At 35.1% G+C, this 11,064-nt stretch overlaps 2 protein-coding genes across 2 annotated transcripts; both read left to right on the top strand.

The window, feature by feature from the left end:
• The first annotated feature begins 521 nt into the window (after positions 1-521).
• On the top strand, positions 522-5,022 carry LOC107487776 (CDPK-related kinase 5). The gene is made up of 11 exons (XM_016108472.3): positions 522-1,405; positions 2,029-2,159; positions 2,339-2,380; positions 2,547-2,655; positions 2,968-3,046; positions 3,133-3,429; positions 3,509-3,621; positions 3,910-4,017; positions 4,097-4,159; positions 4,258-4,425; positions 4,721-5,022. Exons 1-11 carry the CDS (start codon positions 839-841, stop codon positions 4,856-4,858), a joined length of 1,815 nt encoding a protein of 604 aa, XP_015963958.1. The 5' UTR covers positions 522-838; the 3' UTR covers positions 4,859-5,022.
• A 2,362-nt stretch (positions 5,023-7,384) lies between these two features.
• LOC107487777 (zinc finger CCCH domain-containing protein 62) lies at positions 7,385-9,912 on the top strand. Its single transcript, XM_016108473.3, has 7 exons — positions 7,385-7,618; positions 7,730-7,847; positions 8,237-8,350; positions 8,441-8,546; positions 8,874-8,972; positions 9,057-9,180; positions 9,270-9,912. The coding sequence occupies exons 1-7, from the start codon at positions 7,402-7,404 to the stop codon at positions 9,698-9,700; spliced, it is 1,209 nt and encodes a 402-aa protein (XP_015963959.1). The 5' UTR covers positions 7,385-7,401; the 3' UTR covers positions 9,701-9,912.
• The last annotated feature ends 1,152 nt before the right edge of the window (positions 9,913-11,064 follow it).

Raw genomic sequence — 11,064 nt, 5'->3', positions numbered from 1 at the left:
AATTTACTGGTAATATAATATTATTTATTAACAAATACTAAACGATATATTTTTACGTTATATTAAAATTTAGTAATTTCAATTTTTTAGTTTTAATAATATTTATTGTAAATTAATAAATTACGCGTATACAAAGTGAAATTCAAATATTTAATATTTATTTAAACAAATAATTAAACTAATTATTCGAAAAATCCATGTTAGTTTTTGGTAGTTCCAACTTAGTTTGTCTATGTATAAAACTATAAAAGTGATCTCATTAGAACGTAATAAAAAAGAGCCCCAGCAGAAGCTTTCCACGTAGAGAGTCTACTGTGCGATTTGCATAGACAATTCATGTGGACCACTGATGGGCCGGGTCCACACTCCACAGTCCACGGTCCACACTCCACACATCTTCCCTTTTCTTTCAAGTTTCAACGATTAATCACAAAAAAAAAATTATTAATTAATTAATTACAGTAAACGAATTAAAATCCAAAAGAAGATCAATTAATTTAGCTGTTAGCTTAAGTCAGAAAACGAAACTATCGCCAGTTTCCATTTACAATAAGAAGCTCAGTAAGTAGTACACTACACAACTACACACTTTCTCTTTCTCTCTTCTCACTCAACCCAGTCCCCACCATTCTTTAAACCACTCTCACCTTCGTTCATCAACCAACCTAACCAACCTTAAATTCTCACAAAACCAAAAACCCTACCACTACACTCTCAACCCTCAACCTCCTCTATGTCATGAGGTTACAATTACATGCACTCCTTTAACTTCTTCCACCACCATTCTTTAATCCCGTTACACACAATTTTGTTTTTTTTTTGAGTTGGGGAAATTCGAATGGGTCTCTGCAATTCGAAACCCTACTCGAATCCCACCCGTTCTTCTCGAAATTTCGATCCTCATGGCAATTCTTCAACAGCTAATAATAATGATGGTGCTGGAGCTCATTCCAGCTCCGTTAATGGCGGAAACCCTAGCGCTGACGCACCCAACGACGGCGTTAAGAGATCCCCGTTCTTCCCATTCTACACTCCGAGTCCGGCACATTACTGGTTCTCCAAGAAGTCGCCGGCGGCGAGATCTCCGGCGACCTCCGACTCCACGCCCAGGCGGTTCTTCAAACGGCCGTTCCCGCCGCCATCTCCTGCGAAACACATAAGGGCGGTGCTCGCCCGGCGGCACGGTTCGGTGAAGCCTAACGAGGCCACCATACCGGAAGGTAGCGAGGCCGATGAGGTGGTTGCACTGGATAAGAATTTCGGGTTTTCGAAGCATTTTGGAAACAAATTTGAGGTTGGAAGTGAAGTTGGAAGAGGGCATTTTGGGTACACCTGTGCTGCCAAGTTCAAAAAAGGGGAACTGAAGGGGCAGCAGGTGGCAGTGAAAGTCATCCCCAAAGCTAAGGTTTGTGAATTATATTAGCATTCATTTGATGAGATTCTTAGCTGTTAATTTCTCAGTAATTGCAGTTAGCTTCGTCTTTTTGAATGGTTTCTTAGATTAGCTTGGTTATGTTGTTAATTTTCTTAAAAAGGGTGTCTTTTGATGGATATTTGATGAAGGAAATCAATGGATCCTCATGAGAAGATCAAGTATCAGAATATACATATTTACACATGAGAAGATCCATGTCAATTCTCAGTGGATAATTCGTTGGGAATGTTAATCAGTGTAGTTGTAGAGTTAATGACATGTGTTATGCTTGCCAATGGTGGTGATCATGCATTTCTCCATTTCCGTTAACATATGAAGTTTCTATCCGCGACGACTGATGTATAAGTTTATCCTGTCTAAAATCTCTAAACGTGGCACAATGTTGAGGCGGACATTATGGGATGTTCAAATTATCCAACAGTAATGCTGTGATGTAAGGAAAAAAGTCTTACCACTGGATGGGTTCCCCGAATTAGGCTAGCCTTGGTGAAAATGAAGCAAAGTCACATGGTTCATGTGGCATATGCAACATATATGTTATCTTTTTTGAAATTTATGTAAAATGTATTTTAATTTGTACGTTTTAACTGTAGATGACTACTGCCATTGCAATTGAGGATGTCCGAAGAGAAGTAAAAATATTGAGAGCTCTAACTGGGCACAAGAATCTTGTACAGTTCTACGATGCATATGAAGACCATGATAATGTCTATATAGTAATGGAGTAAGCTTTGATTACATTGCTTATGTAATTTGAATGCTATATTTCATTATTTGTGATCATTTTGCTTATAGTGTCAAGACTGTCTGTCCTTTTCTTCTAGATGATTAAGCAGAAAAACACTTTAATTTTTCTTCATGAATAACGTTTTTCCCCCTCTTAATCTGTTCTGCATCCTGCAGATTGTGTGAAGGAGGGGAGCTGTTAGACAGAATCCTATCAAGGTATCTGTCTTTCTTTCTTCTTCTTCTTCTTCCTCTATGTGTGTGTAAATTCTTGTGAGTTTCCAATATTTGGTTTCTGATGATGGAAATTTGGTATACACAGAACTGAGTTGAAGAGACAAAAAACTGTGTTTCATGGCTAATAGATATCTCTCTATGTGCACAGGGGTGGAAAATACACTGAGGAAGATGCAAAGGCTGTCTTGAGACAAATATTAAATGTTGTTGCGTTTTGCCACCTGCAGGGTGTTGTGCATCGTGATCTTAAACCTGAGGTAAAATTATATTCACAATTTCGGCAGTTGTTTTTCTTCTCCTGCATCAGAATATTGAGCCTAGGCCATGTTGCCCAATATATCTTTCGCGTTGGGAAAAAATGTTTGTTTCCATTTTATGTTAAACAAGATGGGTAGGAGACAGCAAATTGTAGGCTCTAGTGAAGGATTTTCTCATTAATTGATGTACTCCTATACTCTTGCATGACATATTTCTAATATTGTTATGATTTTGGTTCATGTGGTATGTGGATGTTATTTTCTTATTCTTATCAAGCATTATATTCTAAGGATTGCTAATTTTTGGATCAGAACTTTTTGTTCACATCTAAGGATGACAACTCGGAGCTAAAGGCCATAGACTTTGGGTTGTCAGATTTTGTTAAACCAGGTATATTTTGATTTCATTCATGCATGTTGCATGCCATTTACTATCTTGGAGTTGCTTTATATTTTACTTTTTTCTGTGCCTTTCAGATGAAAGGCTTAATGATATTGTTGGTAGTGCGTATTATGTGGCTCCTGAAGTTCTACATAGAGCTTACAGTACTGAGGCTGATATCTGGAGTATTGGAGTCATTGCATATATTTTATTATGTGGCAGCCGTCCCTTTTGGGCCCGAACTGAATCTGGTATCTTTCGTGCTGTATTGAAAGCTGATCCAAGTTTTGATGAACCTCCTTGGCCGTCTCTGTCAGCTGAGGCAAGGAATTTTGTTAAGCGACTATTAAATAAAGATCCACGGAAAAGAATGACTGCAGCACAAGCATTGAGTGAGAATCTCAGTAAATCACTGGAGGTTCCCATGATTTATTATATTTCTATTTTGTTGCTTACTATTGTATGTCACAGGTCATCCATGGATTAAAAGCAACAAGGATGTAAAAGTACCCCTGGATATTCTAATATTCAAGCTCATGAAAGCATATATGCGTTCCTCATCTCTACGAAAAGCAGCTTTAAGGGTGTGTATATGTATATGATAAAAATTTGTATTCATTTAATGTTTATATTCTTTTCGAATGAGTTGATTATCTTATCATGAAAATGCTCTTTGGAAGTATGAGCTAAAGACATGACAAGAAGTTTTATTTATGCATTTTCTTTCCAATATTGAAGGTGACTGAAGCATTGCACTTTTAGGTGCTTCTTTTCTTTGTTATGTAATGCTCTTTTTGCTTTCAACTGATCACACTATACATTAAGCTTCTCAATAACTAAGCAGAATATTATTGTGATGGGAACCAACACAGGCACTGTCCAAGACGTTAACTGTAGACGAGCTATTTTATTTAAAGGAGCAGTTTACTCTTTTGGAGCCAAACAAAAATGGAACCATTAGCCTGGAGAACATCAAAGCAGTTAGTGTTGTTTCAAATTCTTTTTATATACTTGGTTAAGATGATGGTGTTTGCCATCTCACAAATTTGACATGGTCAGGCCTTGGTGAAAAATGCAACAGATGCTATGAAGGAGTCACGCATTCCTGACTTCCTTGGATCAGTGAGTTTTATGATTTAACTGTAGAAATGCTTCCGTAAATTATTCAAATAGAATATGTACCAACAGTGCTTACTGATTAAAATGAATTTGGGTCGCAGCTTAATGCATTGCAATATAGGAGGATGGATTTTGATGAGTTTTGTGCAGCTACACTTAGTGTTCATCAACTTGAAGCACTTGACCGGTGGGAGCAACATGCACGGTGTGCCTATGAACTTTTTGAAAAGGATGGAAACAGGGCTATAGTCATTGAAGAGCTAGCTTCGGTATGTTTAATTTGACCACGATCATAGCTTATGCATACATGTCTTCATACAAACAATATGAACATGATGATTTTACATGTGACAATATTTACTGTGTCCGAAATATGCACTGTGACTTCGTTTTTTTCCCCCCTCCGATCATGATGTCATTCATGACTCAATGTCCATTTTTAAGTTTCCTCCTGAGTAGACATTGCACGAAACCAGTTGAAGTTGAAGTTTATGGGCTAACTATGACCTCGTTTTATAGTCATGTAAATGCATTTCTGATCATTGATTTTAACTATATTATCAGGAGCTTGGCCTTGGCCCATCTGTCCCTGTTCATGCTGTTCTTCATGATTGGATTCGGCACACTGATGGCAAGTTAAGCTTCCTTGGATTTGTGAAATTGCTGCATGGCCCATCTCGAAGTCTTGTAAAAGCTCAGTAGAAACATCGAAACACCTGAATCTCCACGGAATATCGAACGCTGCTGTCAACTAAAGTGATTAATCTGGCTAATTAAATACTAATTGATATCACGTTCATACCCCTATCAAGGGATTGCGTGTTACATTATGGCTCGGCATATATCATTAGTGTCTGGGGTTATCCACTCCTATAGCATTTGTATTCCCCACTGTAAAGGTGTAGTGTGTTAAGTTGCAGGTGAGAAATATTACTGATTGTTATTAGAATGTCACAATATATTGTTGTACGTTGTAACAAGGACTAAGATTCACAATGAAGTGTATAAGCTACACTTTTTAGGTAACATTTTGCGTCGGCAGTTGGAGTTTTGTTATGCATTCAAATATTTTTATTAACTCCAAACTGAGGTAGTCCAAATCCAACAAAAATCATTCACGACGGTCATACATGCGCATGAAATCACACATCTTCCTTACGTTAAAAATAACATTAAAATTTTTGAATGTGACAGAAAATTTTTAGTTTTGATACAAGAAATTTTTTATTTTATATCAATTTCTCAAAATTCTGGATTTGAAGCTAAAGTTTATTTTTGCTTATTCTTCTTTATTATAATTTCTTCGTGTAGAATTTTTGTGTTTTTATGTATATAGTTATGTATTTTTTTTTCAAAAATTTGTGTTTATTTTATTGTAAAAAAAAAACAAAAAATAAAAAAAGATTGCATAGTTCTTTCTTTTTTTGTTATACTCTTATTAGAGGATAAACAATAAATATTATGTGTGAGAAATAAAAAGAACTATGAAAACAATAAGGGAGAGGAGGAGGAATTGTTTGAGAAAAAGCATAAAACGACACAGGAATTTTTTAATTTTGACACTGAAATTTTTTAACTGTGACATATAAAATAGAATGTTGCATTTTTTTTTTGCTTCTCCTTCTTACTTTTCGTCTTTCTTCTTTTTGTTGTGTGTAGAATTTGTGTTTTTATTTATAGAGTTATGCGTTTTTTCTTTAATTTTCTATGTTTATTGTCAAAAAAGTTAAACTAAAAAGATAAAATAAATAGTATAATTTCTTTTTTATTTGTTTGATTTTTTTGTTTTAATTCTTTTTAGAAGATTGTTAACTGTGACATAAGAGATACTTAACTCTGACATCGAAATTTTAAACATGATGCAAGATAGAATGTTTTATTTTCTTTTTTTTCTTATTCTTCTTCTTCTTTCTTTATTCTTCATGTAAAATTTATGTCTTTTTATTTATAAAGTTATACATTTTTTTTAAAAGTTTTTGTATTTATTGTCAAAAAGAATATATAAAAAATGCATAATTCCTTCTTTTTAACTTTTTTTTTCTTTGTTTGATTTGTTTCATTTTTTTACTTTATTTAAGTACTAAAACCAAACGACATCACTTAACCCTATGTCTAGCATGATAAATCAGAATTAGCTCAGCATTCTGTTCGTTAACTCAGCACCGAAAAAGGTCTAGGAACTAATATAGTGTCTGGAGTTGAATTTCATGGACTAATATAGTAAATTTTGAATCTAAAAATTTAGAAGAATAAAAATCGTGAATCTCAGAGACCACCGTAAGAATTTATTTATGTCGCTCGGTTGTGATACTTCACTACATACTCTTGTATAAAACCATAAACCCATAATGGTGAGACTTAGGTCCCTGAAGGCTGAAGATTTAGACTTTAGACTAATTAGTCCGTAAAAAAAAAAGTACCAATTTGGTCAACCACGATAGCAAATGGTGGGCACATTCTATCAATTCATCGACTAAAACCTAACAGTTATGCTTATATGTACCGTTAATTATTCTGACGTGTTTATCTATGAAAGATAATCATGTAGATAACAACTTTTGGAGCGAAATTTCACTTGTTTTGATAGGATTTGTGATAAATAGAGAGCAGTTGATAAAAGATATATGAAAACTCAAAAGATAATAAATATTTCACTGTCCAAGACTACATCATTTTCTGCTCATGTGACAGTAACGAAACATACACCACTGTAAATAATAAAATACATGGACAATTCTATTTTGTTTCGTACTATTCATTGACAAAAGGACATACATGTCCACTGTTTGCTATTTTAGAAGATTTAATTGGTACTTTTTTTTCAAAAACTAATTAATCCAAAATCTTTTTTCGGTAATCTAATTGTCACTTTATTCTATTTAAATTAATTTATGTAAAAATAACTCACATTGCCTATGTATGACAACATGGATGGAATAAAATAAAAATAAAAAGTCTCATTCGCATTTTTTTTTCTGGGCTTGGTCTCATTTATTCTTAAAGCACCTAATAAATTCGAACAGAGAGGCCTTTTATTTGGTAAGGGGCCGAAGCCCAAAGAGAGAGTAAGCAAGGCACTAAAGGAGCCCAAGAAAAAAAAGTCAAAGCTCAGTTCTATAGTCAGCTATTTTTCAAAATTTTTGAAAAATTCTCTTGACCAAAAAAAAAAAAATTTTTGAAAAGTTCTGACCAAAAATACATTTTTCAAAAGTAATTTATACGCGGGCGTGCGAGCGTGTGATGACATGGATGCTGGTAGAGGAAAGCGCGCAGTGATTGTGATCTCTTCCGAAGAAGAAGAAGAAGATGATGATGATGAATATGAGGAAGACGCGGGCGACGGGGACGACGATTACACCGATCGCGATGACTCGTCCGAATCCGATGACACTGGCAATGGTCACAACGATGACGGCGACGATGATGAGTCCCTCTCCAACAAAGTCGTCGCCCTCCTTCGAGGTTTTGGGTTTTTAGGGTTTTCAGTTTTATTTATCTATTCATTAATCAACTTAAATGCTACACTATATAGTAAATAGTGTGTTAACTGATATCAGTTTTTCGATTTGGCAGAAGGAAATGACATAGAATCGTTGAAATTGAGAGAATGCAAAGCCTATTTGCGGAAACACGGCCTCAGGATATCTGGGACTAGAGCTGTTTGTGTTGCGAGGATACAGGAGCATTGGGGGTAACTCCTTTCTCCTTTTCATGCAACCCATTGTGTTGAATTTAATTATTTAAAGCAATTATGAGTAAATAAGCTTCGTGTTAGGGAATGGTTTCTTTAATTTATCAAGGTTTGAATGTGATTCTAGGTTTAGGAGTTCAGGGTGGGTGGTGGAATGAGTTTTATGTGTGAGACATATAGCTGTAACAATTGGAAAATGTCTGTCGATTAAGGACATGTTAGACAGTGTATGAAGCAATTTGAGGGGAAAGGAAATTTTATATGAAATGGCAAAGCTATTGATGATTTTGTAGGTATCATCATTTCCTGTTTTTAAGTGGTTTCAAGTTACATTTGAGGGGCAAGAGTAATTTTAGTAAATATATTTCTTATAATTAATTATTTATAAGAATTAAGAATATACACCCTGAAGATTTTAGTGCAAATGAATTGTTCTCTTGGCAATCTTTAGGTGATGTCTGCAAGGGAGATGTCGTTTTGTTCAGACAGAAGGTTTATGAGAAGTATTCTGTTTCTCTCATCATTTTCTATCTATGCCTGTTTTCCTTCCAACCGAAATATTCTTTCTCAAGCTGACTAACATATTTTCCCAGGTTTGATAAAAAGACTCGGAATGGAAGAGTTATAGGAAGCAGAACTGTTGCTGGGAGAGTTGTTAAGGAAAGCTACGGTGCAGCTAAACAACAACACACCTTTACTGTAAGACTCTAGCTTTACTGTCAATTAGATCATTGCGGGGGGAAGAAAGACAAAGTCGCCTGCAGTATATCTCTGGTCTTTTACAATGGATGGGAATTACTTCGTGATATGTATTCTATTGCAAAGATTTGTGTGTTCTATGTATCACAAGATTATTATGTAATAATATACTTGGTTTCATACCTACATATCATGATATAAATGTCTCCCCCAGATTTTGTGGATTAGTATAAAGAAGAACTCTTTTCACTTCAACAACTTCTACTTGTCTATGGTGGTGAGTTGGTGATTCATTGCTAAATCAAATTCTGCTTCTAATACTTTCAGGTTGAGGTGCTTTGGAGTAGTGGGTATAGGAAATTACCTCCACTTTTTCCTTTGCTTATAAAGGGCCGAAATCTCTATAAACTGAAAACATATAGACAGGTGAAAGGCAGCTTTGGATTTCTATTTTCCTTGCAATAATTAGGATGTTAATATTTCTTACTTTTATTGTTCTTCACCCTTCAGAGATGGAAAAATGAAGCCGATAGAGTTAAAGTGCTTTCTGAGAAGCACAGACGAGGTGAAGCTGCAAGGTCTGTGAGGGCAATGAGGCAAAAGAAGAAACACGGTTATGCAAATGTATCTAAAGGTACTTTTGGCGGAGGGGTTTGTTGTTCACTGTCTTCCTGTTTTTGACTTTATTGGTTATCAAATGATGACACTCGTAATAATTTTTAGGTATAAAGCGGCAGCATGAAACCCAGAATACAAAACCATCAAAAAAGAGAAGATCATCTGAACAAGACAAGCTTAGGGATGTTGGTGGCCATAGAAGAGCTCAAGAGGCTGCTTCATCAACTCATACAACACGAATGGAGAATGCAACTTCGAGGTTTACAAGGGGATGGCATACGTCTGCTGAATTTGAGAATTATCAAGTTCCAGTTCATCCATTTTATGCTGATTATCAACACCACTCATATCCATCCCAGAACAACTCTCAATACAGGAATAGGAATGGTCCAAGTGAATTCTTTTATAACGAGAGGGACCATATTCCATATATAACTGGATACCCATTTTTCAGGCCTCATGTAGGTCAATTCGCATCTAGATCACAGGTGCCTAACAATAGTCGTCTTGCTCGCACAAACCCTAGATATCTTTGAATTTAGAAAATGTTGGCAGGTGATCATCACAATTATCTCCAAGAACCATGTATCTCTGGAGAACATAAGAGTTGCAGGCAAAATCTTTCATTTTTTGGCTTTAAATATATAGGGAAATGTGGCATGTTACCTGCTGTACACACGACACAACAGGTGGTGGATATAAGAACTCATTACCTGGTTCCATAATCGAAACTAAAAAATTAGATCAAGTTTTGGCCTCCATTGGATAATAAGGCAAGACATAGATACACACAAATGGTATGAAAAAAAATGAAATAAAATCTCAACGTCATTATCACTGTCAATCCGTCGTAAGAAGTTAATTTATCTCCTCTCATATGAATGAAGTGTTCGTAAACTAAAGTGTGAGATGTTCCACATACCACAAAAATATCCAGTAAGAACCGAAGGACTAACCTGTCACGAAGGATTTGTAGTTGGTCAATGGATTATTGCATTTGTAGTTGGTCAATGGATTATTGCATCTTTAAAGCAGAATTTAAATTCTTGACACTTGCTTAAGTAGGTTAGTAGACCAATCTAATTTGGTTAATTTTCTTTCTGTACTTGATATTTACTTGATTTTTATTATATGAGTAGTGCTAGGAAGCCAATGGTCTAAACGTACAATGTGTACAATGGGCTAAATCTTTGATTTATGAATAAAATGAACATCACCTATACTATCCAGAATAACCATTTGGATACCAGGGATAATAAACATCTCATGTTATAAAAAGTTAATTTTGGGTTCACCAAAATTCAAACTCTTGACCTTCCAGATCTGGAACTCTAATACCATGTCCTGAAACCACTCATCCCAAAAGCATAACCTGATAGGATAATGTAACACTAATAATCATATCTCTAATACTATCTAAACCTTCATTGTACACATTGTACGCTTAGGTCATTGGCTCCCTATACTTTCTCTTATTATATTTTCACTTGACAGATTTTGGTATTATTATTTTTTAGGTTCCTATGTAGATTTTTTTTTTATATTGGGCCACTAGGAGTGAATTTCCAAAGACCGACCAAAATTGTGTATTATAAATTGTTCTAGGTCTTTATAAAATATAAGTAATATTTTGTTTTTATGCAATTATAATAATTTTTTTACATCAGGATAAAATACCAACATAATTATTGTTCATATCCTGACCGAACACTAAAACCCAAGTTCAAATAAATCAAGAAGACCCAATCTAAAGATTGGCTTTTGCTACCAATCGATCCCTTTTTGAAGAGGTCGGACTGAATACAGACTCCACTCCAAAGAAGTCGGGATCGAAAGATAGCTGGTAGATAACGCTTATTAAAATAAGTAACTGCTCCTAGAATCTCTCAACCCACTTCCA

This window comes from Arachis duranensis, chromosome 5, assembly GCF_000817695.3.
Source record: "Arachis duranensis cultivar V14167 chromosome 5, aradu.V14167.gnm2.J7QH, whole genome shotgun sequence".
NCBI classification, from domain to species: Eukaryota; Viridiplantae; Streptophyta; class Magnoliopsida; order Fabales; family Fabaceae; genus Arachis; species Arachis duranensis.
Note: the sequence above shows the minus strand (reverse complement) of the source record. Positions and strands in the feature narration are given on the sequence as shown.

Coding starts and splice junctions, on each gene's coding strand:
- LOC107487776 (XM_016108472.3), top strand. CDS start 839: ATGGGTCTCTGCAATTCGAAACCCTACTCGAATCCCACCCGTTCTTCT. Junction 2,160..2,338: donor AATGTCTATATAGTAATGGA/GTAAGCTTTGAT, acceptor TGCATCCTGCAG/ATTGTGTGAAGGAGGGGAGC. Junction 3,047..3,132: donor GTCAGATTTTGTTAAACCAG/GTATATTTTGAT, acceptor TGTGCCTTTCAG/ATGAAAGGCTTAATGATATT.
- LOC107487777 (XM_016108473.3), top strand. CDS start 7,402: ATGGATGCTGGTAGAGGAAAGCGCGCAGTGATTGTGATCTCTTCCGAA. Junction 8,351..8,440: donor AGACAGAAGGTTTATGAGAA/GTATTCTGTTTC, acceptor ATATTTTCCCAG/GTTTGATAAAAAGACTCGGA. Junction 8,547..8,873: donor AACAACAACACACCTTTACT/GTAAGACTCTAG, acceptor TAATACTTTCAG/GTTGAGGTGCTTTGGAGTAG.